The sequence below is a fragment of the Vespula vulgaris genome, chromosome 7, assembly GCF_905475345.1.
Source record: "Vespula vulgaris chromosome 7, iyVesVulg1.1, whole genome shotgun sequence".
NCBI lineage: Eukaryota > Metazoa > Arthropoda > Insecta > Hymenoptera > Vespidae > Vespula > Vespula vulgaris.
This window is the reverse complement of record NC_066592.1, coordinates 3,205,001-3,228,481: the sequence shown is the minus strand read 5'-3', so window position 1 is coordinate 3,228,481 and position 23,481 is coordinate 3,205,001. Positions and strand designations below refer to the sequence as shown.

Sequence of the window (23,481 nt, the reverse complement as noted above, 5' to 3'; positions counted from 1 at the left end):
AGAATGCAATTTCATACGCTGTCTTTGTATCTGCATTTCTAAGCAGGTAGTACAAAGTAGTCGTAAGAAAGTAACATCCTAAAACTAACTATACGTTTGCGAGTTTCTTTTTTTTTTTTTTTTTTTTTCTTTCTTTCCGATGTATGGATATACACTTATTTTGGTTTATCCGTAAAGATATCGAACTGGTTACAGGAGGGAACATCAAAATATGTTTCAGGCCTTTCGACGATTAGCCAGCAGAAATATCTCTATTAATTATATATCTAACGGATAATTATTAAACGAAACCGGTTGAATAAATGTTGAAAGAAAAATACATCGAGCGCAACTTTCAGTCGCAATTTATATATAAAAAGATCGTTTATTTCTTTTTTTTTTTTTTTTACTTTCTTTTCTTTCATATTTTTTTTTTCCTTTTTTTTTGTTTTGTTTCTTTTAACAGCTCCTTCGATAACATCCTGCAGTTTTGTGTCAATTCGATGGAACTTATGATGTGTAGACTTATTTTTTTATTTCTTTTTTTTTGTTTTTTTTATATAACATAATTAATTAAACGTATTTACGTATGAAATGCAAAGAAGATTGGCTGTGTGTCGTGTTTTATGGATCAGATATTTTCAGTTACTTTATATTGTTCGTAATAATATTTATCGCTCCATCCTATGATGCGATCGTACTATAAAAATCAGTCCGAAGCGTGCAAAAAATTGAAATACGATTATAAGAGTTCGACATAACGTGTTTTCTTTTTTTTTTTTTCTTTTTATAAAGCTTTCGTATAGAAACTATTCTTACAAATTAATCATACGAAGCATCGAAATCTCGTGCATCATTTTATATTTGTATTTTCCGATCGAAACAATTCTGTATTTTGTTCAATATTTTTTGAACGAATAGAATCATCACAGACATAGGATCCATAGACTAAAATATATATATATATATCCATGTATAAGTCAAGTTAAAAACGGCAATGACGACTAGAAGAGAGAAGAGCTACAAGTAGAATGCTATTTTCAAACAATATCGTTCGATCTACTTTCAGATATAATATTTATATATTCATTATAAACGAAAAAGATCAAAATTTCTTAATGATACGATACAAAATTGTATTCGTTTATTAAATAGATATAAATTTTTTTTTTTATAGACTTTTAATCATTCCAATTATCAGTGTTGTAATTGTCAAGTTATGTAAGTACGGTGAAAGATAGAATTCATTTTTTCGACATATATCTACACTTTATGAATGGAATTCACGAATGTCACTTCAAGAAATGAAATAACGTTAGTGTTCTGACATTGAATAATACGTAGATAAGATTATTATGTTTTCTTTCGATCATTATATGATATTATGAAACTACCTTTTTATATTATGTGTTCATATTTGATTATCTTATTGTGCAAACGTATACAAAATAAAAGCCTTTCCAATTGTTTAGAGATTCTTTGATAACACTGAATAGTCGTGGGTGCCAAATATTTTCTTAAATAAAATTGTTAAGTAACAATTTATATCATAAAAAATGAAAATAAAAATTGACTAAATATTTGTATGTATATATATATATATATATATATATATATATATATATATATATATAGACACACACACACATGTATAACAAGTATATAGGCAATATTAAAATAAATAAAAATAGATACTTTCAGCATTATCATATAGCTCGATACATGGCTATCTGGCATAGGCTATAGCTATTCTACGTACTGCCAATGTTATTAGATAATTAGTCTATGGATCCTACATATTTTGTAGACTTATTAATTTTAAGCCTATATAGTGTATTTGACGATCTAGTTAATGTTCCATTTTATATTGACCACAAATAGTCACGGAATAGAGTTAGCATGTAAAGATCAAACCACTGTTGATAAAGAAGAACAAGATAAATTTTATCATCGAATGTTGTATCATTTTTTCTTCGCAATCTTGGAATTAGATGGAGCAATCAGCCAATGATACTTGTATGCTATTATGGCAGGGTTTGCTACAAGCTTATCTTCTAGCTAATGGTGTTACTGCCCTTTGGCTTGCCGTTTATGTTGAATAGTCACTGTTTGGAACTTGGGTAGACATAGACCAAACTTGCTCTCTATACCCGTAAAGATGGGTAAAGCTATTTGGTAGCCACCTATGTGATCTGGATTTGTTGATCGTATTTCATCTACTAATCCTGTAGCGGGCACCCTTTGTTCTGACCCTGTTGGTCGACTGCAAGTAATATTTATTATTAGAAAATTATTTTTACAAACTCTTGTTTCAATGTATTAAATATCATATACCTTTCAAGCAACAGTACTGCAAATGTACATTATTATTATAAGCATATTAAGCGAATTTCAAAAGTTTATACGTTACTATTAATACATGTTTAATTAAAGCACAAATAAAGCAAAATTAAAAGTCACATGCATATTAAGATCTTACATATATAATTATTTCAATTTATCAGGTAGATGAATTAAATATATTTCATTAATAAATATGTGAACATAATCAGGTTCCATGTCTATCAATACAATATAATTACAACAATAACATGATAATCATAAATTTTATTATATATATTGTTTATGCACATATCAAAATATTATTCCATGTGATAATTAAAAATTACAGTATACCAATGATACATGAATATTTTTCAAACGTATCACATATCAATGTGTGAATCGATTTGAAGAAATCAATTCTCAATATATAAAAAATAATAATAATTCTCATTAATATATATGTATATATAATATTAATTAAAACAAATTAATGTCAGAACAACGAATTAAGCGATTATATATTGATACGATATTAGTAATTAATATTATTGCATTTGCAAATATTATCTTATATGGTACTTTAATATATATATGTGTATATATATATATATATATATATATATATATATATATATATAAAATACAGATGCTTCATATAGTTATTTTCATTTTCATTGCATGCACATGGAATTTTTAAGCAAATAACAATAACATAAAACACAATTTATTAATTAATCTTGACTAAAGAATATACTTACGATCCTCCAAAATCAACTACAAACAACCTTTGCAGCAACTCGTACGTGAAGAGTGTGACACCAAATTGCGGAGAGGATCTGAATACTCGTGCTGTAAAATAACAAAAAATTTAATTTATTCAAATTAATATTATATTATTGTATATAGGGTCTACAAGGCACTATTCAGGATTTCTTATTTATTATTCTTTGTCTAGATAAAGATTTTTAATAAATATATATATATATATATGTATATATAATGTATATATACACACATATATATATATAAATATGCAAACATCACCGTTGTTAATCTTTTATTGAAAATGTGATCGATGAGTGTTATAGCATAATGATTTAAATATTATTTTATTTGATATTAAAATAGTTCGTTTAAATCGATTATTCCGTGACATGTGTGACGTATATTTATATGCATTGATGTGGCTGTAATTATAATGATAAAAATATAAATAGTGATACACATGAAACTAAAAAAAAAAAAAAGAAAGAAAGAAAAAAAAAGGAAAGAAAAAAAAGAGAAAGAAAACCAATCATTTTTTACATTGCACTCAATAATCACGCTAAATATATATATATAATATGTAAATGATAAAGTGGCAGTGAAATTGGAACAAAAAAGGACTGGCAAGAAATCATAGAAACAGACAGAAAGAGAGATAGGCAGAGTGTACTTACTGAGAAGTAAGTGGCCAGGTCATATTGGGGAGGAAGAATGGTCGAAGGATGCAGCAGGGCCAATTCCCCGTGCATGCAATCGACCAGATCAAAATATATTACCAACCGTTAGAATGTCTTAAAGTGACTTAAGAGAGAGAATCAAATATAATAATGCAACTAAAACTAATATTTATCGACCCTGATACGCTGATAATACGATCTCTATGTTGAAAATAATAATCTATTTTATATATATATTTAACATAATACATTTTTATATTTTCCTAACAATAATGCCAATTAAATGATACATGGAATGCATTACAGATTGAAATATCTAACGCTAATAAATATCTAACGATCATATTACTAATGATTATTATATAATGTATTAATTTTATATATATATATAATGCAAGATCATCACAGATATATTACACAGAAAATTATATTGTACTTAAATATAATATAAAAAAATCTATATCTCTAAGCAAATAAAAAGCGAAACAAAAAACATAAATTAGAAAAAGGAAAACGATGCTACATGAATCTTCATTTTTACGCTATATCTGAATAATTTTATGTATTACGAGGTTTACAAAGGGCTAAAAGAAATATATATATATAAAAACAATCACGACTAGAATAATCTCATATGAATGAGACATACCTGAAGCTCCTTTCCAGAATGCTCTGGCACCTTCTTCTTTATAAACTTTTCTGGCACAATCGAGTAAACCGGTGTACGTCGTTTGACCTGCTCTAGCAACGACCTGAAATATTAAACAATATAAATAATATAAATATGAAATATTGATTTACTTGAAAATCATTTGGTTGATTGATATAATTTTTAATTTACATACCTGTAATCTAGTTTTTATTACATCTGCAGGAGTGACCAGCGCTGCCGCAGGTACACCAGCGATTGCACCAGAAAATAGAAGAGATAAGGGAGTATTGTATCCTCCTTCATCGGCCAATTTAGCTTTTGTATGAGCATACATAGGAAAGTAAATTGCACTAAACGGTACGTCTCGTAGAAAGCATGCTTTAGCACCCTGGGGATCGTAGAGCACGAAAATAAAAATAAAAAGGAAAAAGAAACATTTTTTCATTAAAATTTATCCATCAAAATATAGATAAATATTTATCTTCCGTACTCACTTTATATAATCCAAATAGACCTAATTCTTTAACCACGGTCCATGCTCGAACTTTCGTACCTCCAGCAATTTCTCCAGCAACCTGTAATCTAATTTTCACGATCTCCAAAGGATTCGTGAAAATGACCTGAGATCCTCCAGCCTACACAGGGTAAGAGATATACATATATACATATATCTGTGTGTATATAATCTTTTAAATAATTCTTTTGAATTCCTTATAAAATATGTAAAAGGAAAATAGCTCTTCTCTCTCTCTCTTTTTTTTTTTTATTTCTTTTCACTAACAATTGAAACAAAAATACTTACGCAAGCACCAGATATAATTTCACCATAAAGCGGTAAATATCCATTTTTGTCCATAAACTTATCTCTTACAAAATCATTAACCGTAAGCTTGATCGCTTTCTCCGGCGCTACGCCCATTAATTGGGGTAATAAGCCACGATAAAGGCCAAAAAAGCCTTCGTGTCGCATGACCTGTCAAACGCAAAATACCATCTTCATGATTAACAATGTAGACGGTGTTACACGGCGAGACTTTTCGATTCCAACCTTTCGCAAACAATCGAAGCTGTTTCGGTACATCAGTTCCCCAATGAAAGATCCAGTCCTTTGATTCTGCAATCGTGTTTTCACTAGGTCGATGGGATACACCACGGTAGCACCAACAGCTAAAAAAAAGAAATTCTCGATGAGATTGCAAATGCAAATGAACATTTTGTAATAAGTTGTCAACATGCCTGAATGGTTGTATTGTACATGAAACATATGTATAATAATATGGTGCTCGATCGTGGTTGAACAAAAAAAAAGAAAAGAAAAGAAAAAGAAAAAACTGGAGAGAAAATAAAATGAAGAAAATAATAAAAGAACAAATGAAAAAAAAATATATATATAGAGAGAGAGAGAGAGAGAGAGAGAGAAAAGAAAAAAAAATAACGAAATAAAAAAAAAGAAAGAAAGAAAATGAAACAAGTACGAAAAGGAACTATATGTTGATAGTTGAAAATCAATCAAATTTATGATATAAAGAGGAAGAAAGAAGGTATTATTAGCCGCACACTGTCGGAATTCTATTGATCTTGTCTCGGATTTATATCTGTAAAGTAGAACCTACGAAGTGAAAAACGAAGAATGCGAAGGTGTGGTATATGATCATTTGATAAATGTTGAACATCGCGCTAGAACGTACCTCCGCCGATAGATCCGAGTACAAATCGGTATCCACTCTCAAGAATTTGAACGACAACGCCACGCTCCTCCGGGCTCTGAAAAGCAATGGTACTCGCTATTGAATGAAACACCTCACACGCTGATTCACGTAGATTTCGGGCAAAATTCCATTGTCACTCGGCAGCGGATACTTCTTTCACCACACTTACCGACACCGCCTTAATCTCAGCGAGACGTTTTGTTATTTGCTTGAAATACTGCTCAGGGGTAATAGCCACGAGATCATTGTATACAATTTTCCTGAAATCCCAGAAAATGCGAGCTCAATACAGACATCGTTGCTGAAGCGACAAGCGAAACAGGGGAAAGAAACATAAAAAGATCATTAAAAAGGTAGATGGACGTCGATGGCACTGCTTCAAGCAATACTAATGTCCTGCCAGTACGTTCCTTAATCGTTATTTGTTTTAACACGAGAGAGACAATATATGGTGTGTGTATATATATATAATATATATATATATATATACACATATATATATTATATATGTACATACATACATACACACATATATACATATAAATATATATATATATATCATTAGTGTCCATGGATGTGTGTGTGTAACTACTAATAAGTAGATCGTCCTAAAAATAGATGCTAAAGAAAATGTGATGTGACAAATGTTATATATGCATACATGTGTGTATGTGTATATATATATATATGTATATGATATATATATATATATGTATATATGTATATATGTATGTATATATGGATGACAACATATCTTATATAGCGCGGAAATATTCTGTAATACAAAGGACGCACCCAAACCGCGAATCTGCCTCGTCATCTTCCGTAGTTCTGATCCGGGCAGCGTAAACACGTAAACAAATGTTTTTTACAATAAAGAAAATTCCCTTGGACTTGGGCTCGGATAATTAAAAATCGGTAAGTGTGTTTGATACAAAAGAATAATAATAAAGCTTTCTAGGTATAAAGAAGGCAATTGATTGATTGATTGATTGATTGATTGATTGCTTGATTGATTGATTGATTGATTGATTGACTGATTGACTGATTGATAGATTAGGAATGAAATTCTCTCTGGTTCGAGTATAGTAGTAGTCTGCATCTTCTTTGCCAAGAACGAGACACTGGACATTTGGATGATGACGAAGTATGCTTGCTGGTGCAACGATAGCATTACGTGATTTCATATTGAATATTGATCGGGTTTTTGTGGAAGGTAAGTACGTAGGTAGGCAGAGCGAGAACTTTTTCTTGAACACGAGCTAAATCCTTCAATTTGTTTGCATGCATTCATTTCTCTCTTTCTTTCTCTCACACACACACACACACTTTCTTTCTCTTTCTTTCTCTCTTTATCTATATCTTTCTTTTACACGTCTTTATACACACGTATCTATTTCCTATCGTATATCTCAACCACGTACCTACTCCTTCCACGTACCCTCTTTAAACGATTTATCATCCGATAGTCATAGGGCTTTCATTTTCAAGGAGAAAAGATACTTACCCAGTGTGATGGAGTAAATGGCATAGGTGAAAAAGGATGTCCACCTCGAGTGGAGTTATTTGTGACATCATTTGTGCAGAATGAAGAAATTCCTCTGAAAAGGAAAAGGAAACGTTCTCAAAAATAGAAATTATATCAACGGAGAGAATTGATAATTTTATTATCAACTAATCGATCAAGCTTTGTATTTACGTATATAAATATACTATATACCTTTGCTAACTTCTTGATATCTATGGCCATTGGTCGCGTTCAGGTAAATACGTTTTATAAGTTCCATGTTATTGAGAAGCGAATTGAACGCCATAAAATATGGGAAGCTTACTTTTCGTCCACTTTGTCCCGTACTGATTGCCTACATGATTATCGTATAAAATATTATCGCTTTTATATATTATTCTTAGGAAACATAAATATAAATATAAATATAAATTTGAATTCTTACAGCTATCAAGTTATCCTTCACGTCTTTTGTCAGTAAATGGCTTTTAATACTGAGCATGATATCTTGAAAATCTACTGCCGTAATGAAACCCGTGCCATCTTTATCGAATTTTTTGAATGCTTCCGTGGCATATTCCTCGTGAAAGTCCTGCAAAAATAAAAGCTCATTTAAATTTCAGATCTCATTTATAAAGAAAATTTTAAAAGAAACAAAAAAAAAAAAATACATAAAAAAGAAAGAAAAAAGATACCCACGTGTAGGAATTGACTGAATTCTGCATAACTAATGAGCCTGCTCTTATCTTTTCCGAAATAAAGTTTAATGAAACTGCTATCCATATTAAATGGCATCTTTTGATGTAACACTGTCTTACGCATCACCTCAGCGAACTCGTCTGTGGATTTTTTTTTTTAAATTAAAAAGAATTATTATTACGACGTGTAAAATGACAATAATCGTAAGAAAGAAAAGAATCTCACCAAATGCAACCATTCCATTTCCATTAGTATCAAACAATTGAAATGCTGTTTTATATAGCGCATCCGGGACGCAAAGTAGGCCTTCAAATGCTTGAAACTCGGTGAAGGATATGAGTCTGTGAATAAAACAATGATAGACCACGTCATTATATTTTACTTTCTTTTTCTTTTCTTCTTTTTTTTTCATTTATTTATAATATAATTGTGTAAATTACTTTTGATTAGAATCTTCTATGTAATCAACGAAAATAAAATAATAAAAAAAAAAAAAAACATATTTATGGGTTTATATCATATAACAACAAACGAATATACAAGGTGAATCGTTTACACGAGATTAATTAAAAAATATTCTGTTGCTCTTAAACTTTGGAATTAAGATAATTTCTTTTTCTCTCCATTAACGTAGTAACTTAAAATAAAATAAAATGACATAAAATAAAATAATAATAAAAAATAAAAAAAAAATAAAAAAAAAACAAATTAAGTATACAAGTAAGTAAAGGTGATCTAATTATACGGTTCAACCTATTTATTTAATGAAATTGGTAGAGTGAAGTAAACCGCATATGAAATAAATGGATCGATGGAAGTCAATACGTGCGTATTATAAATAAACACAGAGCTCTAAGCTTGACGTATTATAGATAGATGTTGACGACATCGTAAGTCTTCGCTTCGATGAAAATAAAGCTTTATCAGAGCTTCGTTATCCAGTAGGTTCGCCCCCACAATGATCGGTCCTGCCAATGATTTAATCACGACCCTCAACCATCGTCCGATAATTCCAAACTTTAATTGTAAAGATTGAAAGTATCATAGAAGGAAGGAGATCGATCTCTTTTTTAACTTTTTATTATGTACATCGAAATTAATTTCACGTTACGATTCATTCGATTTGATCGATAAATTTTAATCGATAAAATTCTATAATAATCAATATTAACGTATCATATACAACTGACATGTCATAAATATTTTCCAATTAACATTCGAATTATTGTTCGTCTTTGAAAGTATCATTGAAGGAAGGAGATCGATCTCTTTTTTAACTTTTTATTATGTACATCGAAATTAATTTCACGTTACGATTCATTCGATTTGATCGATAAATTTTAATCGATAAAATTCTATAATAATCAATATTAACGTATCATATACAACTGACATGTCATAAATATTTTCCAATTAACATTCGAATTATTGTTCGTCTTTGAAATTCATAAAGCACTATAACGAGTTGATTAATCAAACCACTTGGGTCTTATCGTATGTCAATGAGTTATCTTAAACATTATCAATATCTGTTTTACTTAACTATAGAAAAAAAGAAAGAAAAATGAAATAAAAAAGAAAAAAAAAAAAAAGAAAAAATATCATTCGACAACTCACCCATCTTTGCTAGTATCGACGATTCCAGCGAGCAAATTGACGGAGTCAGGATTATAGTCAACATCCGTGTAAAGACCAAGATAACTGCGTACAAAATCGGATGAGGTCATAAACCTCTCGCCATTCTTCTCCTGCGTGGCATACTGTGATTGGAGAAGGAAAAAATATATGAATTATTATGAAAAAATAATTGGATTACGTGTACGAAATCGAAAGAAATTATTAACTATTTGAAAATGTTCGTGATCGATCAATCCCACGATTATTTGATATATACAGAACGTGTACGTAGTTCACTTAATTCTTTCATTCGTTCAAAAAAGAAATAAAAACAAAAAAAAGTAAAAGAAAAAGAAAATTAATTTACCGGATGAAAACGATAATACGTTCGTCTTATATTATATTAATCGTAATTCGTCATTATTAAAAAAATCTTCAAAATATTAAGTTCGCTTATATCATCACATATCTCCGCGTTGTTACTTCGTAATATTCTTTCACGAGAGCAAACGTTGCAGTCACGGCATTGGCTTTACCGATATTATGTAAGATGCCTTCACTGAGAAACAGCCACACCCAAATATTCGTGTTCGTAGAATAATATAACGTGGGCGTAATATGTGTTATAATACTTTCTTTAAAAATTTTTTACAGGATATATGTTATCTCTCTTTTTCTTTCCCCTAACGATATTTTCTAAAGTAATATCGAACAACTTTAATCTATCTAACTTAAATATTAACGATAAGTTTCACGTAACTTGTCAGAGAACAAAATTAAAATTAATTATCGACGTTTGAAGGAATATACAAAGATACGAATGACTCAATTCAAATTCATTTAAAAATTCTAGGCAACAGTTGTCACATCATATCAGCGGATCAATATAATACCTTGACCAAATGTTTCAAATGTTCCTATATAGAATTGTAAAGAATACATCGTAATTTGACCTTTAAACGTTCTATGAAAACGTTCATGAACTCGAGACATTTAACATTTTGGCAGTTTTAATATATATATATATACATATAGATAGATAAATACGAGCAACGTGATATCATATGATCCTCGTGAACATGTTCCAACACATAATATATATTTAACTTTCACATACATTTACTTTTGTTTCCTTACCTGGTTAAAGATTTCATAGAGGCGATCGTTGTTCGCACGTTTTAAATATCCGGAACCCTGAAATATAAAATGAGTTAATAATAAATTTTCTTACATGGACGATGATCTTTTAGTTTTTTTTTTTTTTTTTTTAAGAGAAGGAAGGAAAAAAAGAAAAGGAAAAAAATATAAAAATTGAGAAATCTCGTGAATATTCGCCAAGAAAACAGATGACATATCTAAGACGATCATAGACAATGATCTATAATTATATCCGTTTTATTATTATATCACTTAGGATAGATAGAAACGAAATAACAAAAAAGAAAAGAAACCTCCCAGAGAATATCGTATAATTTGTTAAAATGGTTATTTAATATTTTGCAACGATTCGTCTCGTTCTATTTTTACTCGTAGTTCGTTTCGACAGGCACCGTGAACATGAAATTGTATGTAATTTGTGTCCAATTTACAATTATGTACCTATCGCAATAATATCAGTTCTACGCCACTGTTATTTTATACGATGTTACGTGAATCGACCCTGACTTAGTATAAACGAATGCCATTGTCGTATAAGCTTCATTCACGCTTTACGATCTTACATGCGACCTTATCGAGGTCTAACAAATTTACTTGTTATTTTGTTTCGAGATTACACTCGATTTCGATCTTTCTTTCGATCGTTTGAAAAATAAAGAAAAATTTGTGTACAAGTAAAAAAGTTAAAAAAAAAAAAAGAAACGTTCGTTAAAAATCTTACTTAAATATTTATCATTAATAGAGTATATACGTATGTATCGTTAATTTCATTTGAAAGTTTATATACATTTATGTATGTACATATAAATATATACGGTCGATATAAAATCGTTGTTTTTTAACATTTCACTCGAGTTACGATCTAATTAAAAGCTAAACGACACGTTGATTATTTTTATTTTCGAAAAATGCAACATTTGGAAAATGTTAAGGGTCTTTAAATCTTTGAATAATCAAATCTGTATAACTTTATAATCCGGAAATAAAATTTAACGAGTTTCTTTTTTCTTTTTAAACTTTTAAAGTATCTATTCAAAATTGGCTTTCGAAGAAATCTAATGAGAAATGTTAAAAATTAAATAGAAAACAAATAAGAAATGTTAACAATTAAATAAAGAATATATAACGCAATTGATATTTCAGAACAATTTTACGTAACTTGAAAATTTTGTTAGATGTGATTGACAGTATAAACTAAGTTTATGCTTCATTTATTTATCAATATGTCTATTTCAGGACTCTGTTTTCCCGAGAGTGCAATTACCGCAATTCGTGCCGCATTCATTTCGATTCTACGCTAATTACGTAAAGTGCTCGCTTAGAAAGGTAAAAATCTCGAGGAAATTATCTCTGGACTTGTACGAACAAGTATAATCGTCATTTTCATCGTCTTCGTTCGTCTCTATTAAAAGAGATAATTTAGTTTTTTCTTCTTCTTTTGCTTTCTTTTTCTTCTTCTCTCTCTTTTTTTTTTTAAAGGTCCCGATAATACAATCTACTTTAAATGAATAAATATGCATTATGAAAGATACTAATAAAAATCGACATTTAATCGACAGTTAATCAGAATGGTGTGAGGTCAACGATATAATAAATTGAACGTCGATACAACATTGACCTCGATTGATCAAAGGTTAAAACATTGGAACTCAAGATAATAAGTTCGTTCATTCGCAACGAGAAAATTAAATCGATGTCAACATAAAAATTCTTAAATGTATTTCTTAAATATCTCGTTTTTGACCAAATGATACTTTTTTTTAATATTCTCGAAATCTGATATCTGAAAATTAGTCGAAATCGATTGAGAAGGTACGATAAAAGAAATCGAGGTAGAAGAAATCGATAGAAAAAAAGAAAAGAAAAAAAAATGACTAAACTTTTTTCTCAAAAAGTAATTTCTCATGAACTAATTTTATGTATGTATATATGTATGTATGTATGCATATATGTATGTACATATTTGAATATCTTATTCCATAAATATGCAATATGCTTTGATACGAATAGTACCCATGTCAGGATGACACAGCCATGACAGTGATTACAAGTTTGCAACCTTGTAATCCGATTGCGAACATGGTCTAATGGATGAAAGAAGCTCACGTGTACGAGTGTGCAGAATGCTATACCGTTTTTCATCGAATAAGACTGGTTTTATAAGACGCAACATTGATGACGATCGTTTCGTTGAATAAAAGTTACCCAAGTATCTACATCATTATCGATTTATACAGAGAAATTTCAAATATATGTGTGTGTGTGTGTGATAAGAACACAATGAAATAGAAATGTTGAGTTTTGTCAGTCTTTTAAAAGAGCTTTTCAAATTGCCGTTTCGCAATAACGCAAAACTCAAGTGTCATCGATAAGATTCAATACTCCTTTCGCATATTTCAATATTCCAAAAAAGTTTCTCTCAAAAATCTCGGTATATTAAAGAGTATGAAAATACTCTCCGGAAAAAAAAAATTTTATAAATAAAAATATAAATTCTTTTACTTGCTTTTCCTGCTAAAAAAAAAAAGAAAAGAAAAAAAGAAATCGATAATACGATAGATATTAATAATCTTCTTGTATACACCACAGACAAACGGAATTCGATCGATGATCCGAAACAAAATCAACAAAATCATTTCGTTCGATCGATGAATTAACTTTACAACGAATAAGAAAGAATTCAGAAATTAATAAGAAGACGTAACTTGAATGTTCCGTTCGTTTCATATTTTTCTTATCGTTCTTTGTATTACAAAAAAATTCTATTCTTAACTATTGTCAAGCATGAACTTTAATTATCGTGTATACTATCTTTCGGATTATTAAGGGAAAAAAAAAAAAAGAAAAAAGAAAAAAAAGAAAAAAACAAGAAAACCGTACTTATAAAATCTGAATATTACATTTCATTTTATTTTTTTTTCTGATATCGATTTCTTAGATCGATAAGGAAGACGAAGACGAAGACGAAGACGAGAAAACGACGATTATATGTAAGTCTTGTGCCACGCGTCGCGCTCACTATACACGATATACACCAACGACGACTTTCAGGGTCGACCCGAAGAAATTTTTAGCAGAGAAAATAGCGTCGAGGGTGTTTTCCTCGTGCAAAATCATTATCGTTGCCAGCTTCGTATACGCATCATGAAAACGATAACCCTTGTGATAAATAAAAGAGATCGATTGACCTCTTCTTCTTCTTCTTCTTCTTCTTCTTCTTCTTCTTTTTTCTTTGACTTAAGTAAACAACAAAACAAGAAGGAAAGAAAGAAAAAAAAAAAAGAAAGAGAAACCGTAGGATTAAAAAACAAATCGATTTTCTTACGTAGAAATCGAGTTGATTGTTAATCGTCGAAGTCTCAAAACAAAATAATTTCACGTTCGAAAATCGTCAACGTCATTGTCAACGTCATCATCATTATCGTTATCTTTATATTCTCTTTTTCCTTTTTAATATCTTTTTCGGAAAGAATTCGTTAATTAGAGTGATTAGAATTGATTTGAGGAAGGAGAAATGGTGGTTCAAGGTCGTGTTACAAAATATATGACGCCAGTGTCTGAACCAAGAGCCAAGGTTAGGTCAAAAGAGAGAAGATATCTCTATCTCTATCTCTATCTCTATCTCTATCTCTATCTCTATCTCTATTTCTATTTTTTTCTCTCAGTCTATCGTTCTCTTTTCGGTCACAAGAGGAAAGGTACGAACGTACGGACATGCTGACGATCACTGGCACGTGTCTTGTTATCGATGATGATGTAAATCGAACAAGGACGATGACATCCGGAAGTTGTAAAGAAGAAGGAGCAAAGACACGAGCTTTTGTCTATATATATGAATATTTTTTATATCACTTTCTTTCTCCCTCTCTCTCTCTTTCTCTGTCTTTCTGTCCTTATCTCCGTCTCTATTTCTACATATGTATATATTATATATGTGTGTATGTCTATATATATATTAACAATATAATTCACAAAATATCGTCTAAAAGAACACACGAGAATGGTTTGATAAGAAGTACGTTTTATAAGCACAGGCACACGCGTTAAACACGTGTTCCTAAGAAGGAACGTGAAACAGAGGGAGAGAAAGAGAGACGCACACGTTTGAGCACTCGATAGAATGAACAAATAGACGCGTCACGCAGGAAAGTCACGACGAGACTGAAAGAGCACCGAGGTTTGCCTCGTGATACCCTACAGAGGAGGAGAAACTCGACGATGACGATAATGACGACACACGACGATAGAAGGAGAGAGAAAGAGAGAGAGAGAACATATTCCTCTCTCGTTCTCTCTTTGCAAATCCCTTCTTCCGCTTCTCGTTCTCCTCGTTAAAACTCTATCTCTATATCTATCTCTCTCTTTCTCTCTTACTCTACACACAGCCACACACACACGTACATTTTTCTTTTTGAAATATTTTTTTTGCGTATTTTAATTTATTATTCTTTTACCACACTTTGTTATCTATCGTTTTATATTAAGGAGCATCACGTTTCTGTTTCTTTTTCTCCGTTATATTCGACGTTTGATACTTACATATGTCCTTCTTTCAAAGTTTCTCTCTCTCTCTCTCTCTCTCTCTCTCTCTCTCTCTCTCTCTCTCTCTCTCTTTCTTTTTACATACGCTACTGCTAATATGCCTACGTCAGCAGCCAATTCGTAAAAGCATTATCATCGTCCACATTCACCGCCAAGCACGAGGACGCTATGTTTTATTTACAATATGGATGAACACACGTTACATCCAGCTCGTGACGCAGAGTTCGTTCGATATATCGGAAAGTTTGTTTTCTTTTTTATTTCTTTTCTTTTTCTTCTCCTCTTCGTCTAAAATCAATGTCACGGTGTGGTTCTCTCCTCGTTGACGAATTTTTTTCGTAAGAAATAATTCATTCGAATCGTTAAAACGTTCGCCAATTATTTTTGGATTGAACTATTCTAATTTTTATAATTTTTCTTTTTTTTTTATTTACATATGCATACGACGAATTTGAACGAAAAATCACGATATTTGTTTTTAACGACGACCAAAGATTTCCTTTAAAATTGTTAGATAACGAGAAATAATATTTACATACTTTTCTCTCTCGCCAATCAGCATATTATAACTTTACCATATCAAAATTATTACAGTATATGTATAATATATATATATATAAATATATATATATATGATATGAGTGATAAGAAAAAAAAAATAATAATTTATATGAAAATTAAGTCAGTCGTACAAACAATAATATCATTGCAAAGAAATGCTTTTAAAAATATACTCGAGATCGTATGAAATATTTCATTTTATTGCAATACGAAAAAAGAATATATTTTTCTTATTTTATATATATATAAAATATATATTTTTTATATTTTTTATATATATATATATAAAGATTGTAATTTTTGTGAAATGATTCAAGTACAATATAACGATCGTCCTTACGTATTGAAATTATTAGGAATCATATCGAGCATCGTATTTTCAAATGAATTCATTATAATTTTCGATGATAATCCCTTTTGAATAAGAAAGAAACCATACGAGATAGTAAAATATAATAATTTATTCCGTTCGCGCAGAAATTCAAGAGTAAGAAGATAGCTCGAAAATAGAATCGAGCCATTCTAAATTCGAATATATATATATTCTCCGAGCAGCCTTTTCGTTGATCCTCATGCTTGCTTGCTTTTTGCTTTCTCGAACATAATTTTGGGTTTAGAATTCTAATAAAATATTTTCTTTCTCGATCTTTTTTTTATCAAATGCTATTTCTTATGTGCGCCGACGATAACCATGTGATATTTAAGAACTCATTCCGGATCACATTACGATAATCTTAGCTAATTTAGATATTGTGCGTATCGTTTCATAATAAGATTAATAAACTCATATCGATGATAAGAAATAATTGATACGTGCAGAAAAGAATTCATCGGAGAAAAAAAAAAGAAAAATAAAAAACGGACTGAAGAAAAAAAAATAAAAAAGAAATTAATTGCTTATTTTATTAGATCAATTAAATCGTTCGATCGAATTTTTTTTTTTAATTCGAAAATAATTCTACGAATGTTTGCAAAAAAAAAAAAAATAAAAACGACGAATGTCTAATCAATTTTTAACTATTTACATTTTATTTATTTTCTTTTTAAGAACGATTACCTCAAGACTAAATCGAGTTTGTATATACAGCGCAAAGGTAAAAGTGAATTGAGTCTTGAGACAATCTGAACTTTTATTGCGTATTCACTTTTCGCAATCAACATTTGATTGGTCCAACATACAAATAGGAACTCTATTTATATCGACGATTCGTACATAAATGATGAATCAATAGTTATATATATATATGATAAATATATACATACATACATATATACATGGTTAAGTATATGCAAATAAAAGTGCTTGAAAAGTAATGTCTAAAAGGGAAAGAAGCAATGCAACAGGTGTCCTTAAAAATATAGAATAAAGTTATTACGAATCAACGTTTTTCTATCTTCTTCGTATCGCGAACGATCTGATCTATTTTATCGATACTAATTAATTTCGATGAAAACGTAAACCCCCACTGTATATATCGATATTTAATCAAAAATAAAAAAAAGAAATAAAATTCTAATATTTCTCCCCTTATATACACTCTTACATTTGTAATATAAAAAAAAAAAATAGGTAGAGAAAGAAAAAGAAAAAAATATATGAAAGAACTCTGCCAACCTCCAAATAAAAAGCACTGTTCTGCATTCTCTTCTGTTCATATGATATCGATTACGTCCTGTATCGATTCAACGAAGAACACTTCTCGACGCAGTCGTCATTATAAATCGATTTTTTTGTTGAAGATATTAATCGACTTTAACGATTCTCCTATGCCTTATTATACAAATGAAAAAAAAAAGAGAAAATAATGCAGTAAAAAGAAAAAAAAAACCGAAGCGAAAAAAATAAAAGAAATAAAAATTATTTAATGAATAGATCGAATAGATTGAATCGATCGTCGATTTTGAATTTCGAAAAATGACGTAAAAAATCACATAAATGACGAGTACACCATTAAAATCAGTGCTCTAGTTGAGGACGCGATCGAGACTGGTGAAGCTCCGGAATTGTACTAGAGAGTTAGGTACATAAGTAAGTAGCACGAGTTAAAGAAGGGTGTACGAACTGGGCGAAGAGGTTTCTGACCCGCTTTAACTAACTCCAAATTGTCACGGGAATAAAAGATCCAATAATTCATCTCTCTATCCATCTTCCTTCTCTCTTCTCTCCTTTCTCTATTTTCTCTCTATTTTCCCTAGCTATAAAGAGAAATCTCGAAATTTCTCATCATGATTTCGATTAAAAACTTTCAAATGATACAACGAATTCTACTGGTTCAATCACCGTACCATACACCGTATAAATAAATAAATATATATATATATATATATATATATATGTCTATATACGTATACACGAGATACCTAGTCATACATTTTGATTAGATGTTTATTTGTCCTTCAATTGATCGTCGATCTCGTCTATCTTTATTTAACATTAAAAGTATACACACGCGAGTGATCTCATCTAGACACCTTTTTTTTATGATTTGTTGTAACGTTGTCGGTTGGAATGAATCATGATAATATTCTCTCTCTCTCTCTCTCTCTCTCTCTCGGTTTTCAAGAAAAAAAAAAAGAGAGAGAGAGAGAGAGAGAAAAGAAAAAATACCAACACTCACGAATGCTTATTTATTTTTGTTCGACGTTAATATTACGAAGTTATAATTTGATGTGTATATTTTTTTTGTTCGTAATATTGTACCATGTATATAATGATGTCAAAGTCAACCTATAAAATGAGTCAGAGAGAATATTGTTTGATAACAAAAAAAAAAAAAAAGAAAGAAAGAGGAAATATGAAAGGACGTTTCTTCGTCGAATATCATTAATGTATTTGCTATAAAATCGATCACATCCCCTAAAATTAAATTTAAAGCGTATTTGATTTTCTTTATACAAAGAACGTCACATACACCAATACGTACTGGAAATGATGCTGACGATGAATGATACTACGAGATAGAGATATTAAGTGACAGGATGGAAGGCGAGTTAAAATGTAACATGATATATTCTCGTTCATGCATACTATATACAAAATCTAATGCAAAATTTATATATATATATATATATATATATATATATATATATATAGTTTGAATAAAAATAAAACAAAAAAAAACAATAATTACCTGTTTGTCGAATATCAAAGGATAACGAGAAAACGGGTAGATATAATATCGTACATACATTATCGAGAATAAGTATAAAATTCATATGATCATGATATTATATGATCGATAATATTCATGTGACTTATTTATCGAGGTTCGTAGAAAATAATAATTGTCTTGCAACAACGAGATTCGATTTGAAAAAGAAAAAAAGACAAAAAAAGAAAAATAGTAATATCGAATTAAATTCTACAATAAATAATTCGTATTCTTTCGAATGATATAATTAATCGTTGTAAAACATATCAGTAGATTTAAAGCTCAATGCTTGATAATTATCATTATCCGTGTAAAGTCAATAAAATAAAATTTTACCTTAACGAATAAAATAATAATAATCATTATATCTCTCACGTAATAAGATAATCGATAATATAAAGAAAGAAAGGAAAAAAAAATTTTCCATTGTAATACACACAGATATACGCATACGTAGATATCGCATTCTTGGCGTTAACATTACCAAGATATTACCTCTTTAAACTCATTATTTTCTTTTGATCGTTGATAACACAATCGATATGACTGTTATTACAAAATCAAGAACAAGCGATAAGAACCTCGCTGGAGTCGAATAACGAAAGGAACGTAATTGTGACGGGAATGTTTCTTTGACGATTTCAAAGTGAATAACAAAAAGAGAAAAGAAAAAGTAACGATTATGTTACCTCTGTATAATGCAACTCTTTTCTTATAAACATTGATAAGCATTTAGAAACTAGAGTACGATGTTGACCAAGTTTCTTTCACGTACATACGAAAATACATAATAAATGTTAGAAAAAGAAGTTCATTGTTTCTAATTAATCTTAGACGAATGTATTATATATTTAGATAAAAAAAAAAAAATTGATGAAAAAGTGAAATTTTGTCATTGTATTAACCATGAGTATACTTCTCATTCAATCAGTATGGCAATAATGAAAATAATTAATAATGAATAATGTCTAATAAAAAATTTTTTTTCAAAAAGAAAAAAAAATTATACGACAAAATATCAAACAGCGTTAAGAATACATACGAGTTGAGAAAAATGATAAAAAATATAAAAAAAAATATATCAAACGGAAGTGTATTTCATATGAAATTTTTTATTTACTTGCGACAAACATTTCTTATCGTAGACATTCGATAATAATTATATTAAAATCCTTGAAGAAGTGATTTCGCGTAGCAAAGCGAATTGCATCTCCAAGTGTAATGTACGTTTTCAATTATAATATGCTTTCGAAGAACTCGGTTTTCTACGGCTTCGAAAAAAAAGAAAAAGAAGAAAATATGAGAAAAGAAAATGAAAGAAAAGATAAAAAGAGAGAAAAGAAAGAAAGAAAGAAAAAATTAATAATGAATATGAACGTGATCGTTACAGCTTATTTAGTAAATTAAAACGACAAAGAAGAAATATTGCATCGAATATCTTACAAACATAAATTAACTGTGAATGTATTTCGTCTTAACAGGATGACCTATGAGTCCTATATATGTAAATATACTAACACAGCTTATCTTCTTTCCGTCTTTTGTTCGTCGAAACGATAGATAACTATGTGATATTTCCAAGTGGATTGTAATATTTGATATCGAAGGGAGCCATTAAAAATTTGTAGGATAAGACACTGTTTAAGAAGATTTCAATGGCGCCAAAGAAAATTTATTTTTACTCGACAACACATTGATTTATTTAAGAACTGACTTGTTTGTACGAATGTATACATACGTATATATATACATCTACATACATACATATATATATGCGTATATATATATGCATATATGTATGTATGCATGATATATGTATGTATGTATGTATGTATGTATAGTTATATACTCGACAACGGCCAAGGTTAACTGCTATATACATACATATATATCTATGCGTGTAATCATTTGGATCGATCGTCTCACTGCATTTTTGTCCCCTTCTATCCGTCTCTTACTTTCTCTCTTTTCCTCTTTCTCTCTACTGAAAAATCTTTACGTATAATTACTCCTATTTGACGTATATAATCGTTAGAAAATCTTTCGACATTAAAATCAAATGATCTTCGGAATAATTGAATTCATTGAATTTACTATCTCTCATTATGATATAATTTATAGATATCTAAATATTTTTATGTATTTCATACTATTTTATCTATCAACTTCACGCTTCGTTATAATTTATATATATATATATATATATCTTTTCATACCTATTATTAGTGTTACGATAGTATTATAAATAGTATATAGATTTTTTTTCTACAATATATACATTGTTCTTTTTTTTTATATCAATTTTATTTTACCCTTTCTTGTCAAACACGATTACTTTCTGGATAATAACGATCTCTAATAATACGTTATTGTGAAAAGATAAAAGTTATGAGAGTCATTCTATCGGAAATTATCGATGACTAATTTCGTTATGAAACGAAAGGTCGATAGGGTAAACAGTCCAAATACAAAGATAGGAAATTCGCTGGAATCACAAGGTCGAACAAAGAGTGGGGAGTTTGTGAGGATAGAGGAGAGAAGAACGATAGAAAGTGGGCGTTGAACTTGAACAATGTGAAATTCCCATTGATATTTATCTGCGACGAGCTACAAAGTGTTAGAATTTAACGACTCGAGCGTGTAAAATCGAATTCTCGTTTCATACATCGATGTACTTTCGATTATTATTGTCCATAAAATGGATGTATTTGGCCACAAATTGAATGCATCATAATTCGTAATACTTTATTACGAATTAAATATTCCATATTCATAATTATGTATCATACATGATGATCTTGTAATAAACGAGACATGATCTTCTTAGAAAAGAAAAGAAAAAAAAATTAATAATAACAAAAAAAAAAAAAAAAGAAAAATAAGGAAACAATAGAAACCAGAAAATAATTTTTTTTCCATCATGATAGACGTCTCTTCAGAAAATCAATTGCAATAATTGGCAGAGTATACGTGTACGTATTACGTAACTAAATGCGCCAATATTATGGCACCATTTTGATTTCTTATCAAGTTCCTATGTAGTGATGCAAAATAATTTATGTTTCTCTTTACTATGATTATATAAATAACCTTTATATATTGTTCAAGTATACCATATAAATAATCTTTCGATTTTATTTATTTAATATTGTTGTCATTATCTTTTTGTTTTGCAAAATTATGATTATAAATTATACGTAATAGTAAGTAACTCAATGATTTTTCAAAATTAATTGTTTCGTTGCACGAAAGAATTGTAAATGTTCGATTCTCCAGAAGATGTTATCTTTCGTCATCGCAAATCGATAATAATCAATAATATTGCAGAACGAAATATCTAATAATAAAATAATCGAGTTCCTGGCTAGTAAAAGTCAAACAGCATCGTTCTAAATTAATAACGTGAACGATATACAAAAGAAAAAGTGAGAAAAAGAGAGGAACAAAGAAAAAGATAAAAGGTTGAGCCTTTCTACTGATGACGTTCTTCATCCTACTGCAAGGTAAAAAGGGTAAATTTTTGTCGGTTCGCCGAGAATACAAAAGGGTAAAGTTTATCGTTTGAGAAACGATAGGTGGCCCGATTTTTTATTGTCATAAAAAATAAAAAAGAAGAAAAAAAAAAGAACTACGAACCCTCGAACACGCCCGCGGCAGTCAGCAAAATTTCCAGGAAATTATTTTTTTTATTTTCTTATTCCTTTTTTTTCTTTTTTTTTTTTTTTTTTTAACTTTCGATCGTTCGTCATGACGAAAACCGGTTAGAGAGAACTTAAAAAAAGAAGAAAGAACAAATAAATCCCTTTTTTTTTTTCGTTGGATCGCAACGAAGTTTTCCTTGTTACGAAAGAGCATAAAAAAAAAAAAAAAGAAAATAAATAGGCGAACGATTAACGTTCTACTTGAAAATACGACGACTAGTTTTCGTATCGTTGGCAACGATTCTGCTTATCCTAGCATGTACCTACATATGCAATCTATCATATAAGTGGTACTTATATACCTAATATTCTGCAAAATGTGAGACAGGAATTGCAGCAATGTCATTCATTAATCATTTCCTTCGTTAATTAATACTCTATAACAGACGTTACAATTGTTCCTCTTTCAACACGAACAGTAAGATGAACAGTTGGAT

General features: G+C 29.6%; 1 protein-coding gene across 5 annotated transcripts in view; it reads right to left on the bottom strand.

Moving 5' to 3' along the window:
- Window positions 1-103: 103 nt before the first annotated feature.
- Window positions 104-23,481, bottom strand: part of LOC127065156 (calcium-binding mitochondrial carrier protein Aralar1) — a 25,710-nt gene continuing 2,332 nt past the window's right edge. For 2 of the 5 annotated variants that reach the window (XM_050997146.1, XM_050997143.1), the window contains exons 2-18: window positions 11,068-11,124; window positions 9,931-10,073; window positions 8,539-8,654; window positions 8,314-8,453; window positions 8,060-8,206; window positions 7,828-7,969; window positions 7,615-7,708; window positions 6,903-6,938; window positions 6,277-6,367; window positions 6,087-6,162; window positions 5,447-5,565; window positions 5,201-5,371; window positions 4,893-5,033; window positions 4,592-4,786; window positions 4,396-4,498; window positions 3,063-3,153; window positions 104-2,242 (exon numbers count right to left, since the gene is read on the bottom strand). In XM_050997146.1, the coding sequence (XP_050853103.1) occupies window positions 2,047-2,242; window positions 3,063-3,153; window positions 4,396-4,498; window positions 4,592-4,786; window positions 4,893-5,033; window positions 5,201-5,371; window positions 5,447-5,565; window positions 6,087-6,162; window positions 6,277-6,367; window positions 6,903-6,938; window positions 7,615-7,708; window positions 7,828-7,969; window positions 8,060-8,206; window positions 8,314-8,453; window positions 8,539-8,654; window positions 9,931-10,040 (1,968 nt within the window). In that variant the 5' untranslated portion in view covers window positions 10,041-10,073; window positions 11,068-11,124 and the 3' untranslated portion in view covers window positions 104-2,046. Of the gene's footprint in view, window positions 2,243-3,062; window positions 3,154-4,395; window positions 4,499-4,591; window positions 4,787-4,892; window positions 5,034-5,200; window positions 5,372-5,446; window positions 5,566-6,086; window positions 6,163-6,276; window positions 6,368-6,902; window positions 6,939-7,614; window positions 7,709-7,827; window positions 7,970-8,059; window positions 8,207-8,313; window positions 8,454-8,538; window positions 8,655-9,930; window positions 10,074-11,067; window positions 11,125-14,794; window positions 15,263-23,481 lie in introns of those variants that run through there. The other 3 variants (XM_050997147.1, XM_050997145.1, XM_050997144.1) reach the window with 3 other exon arrangements.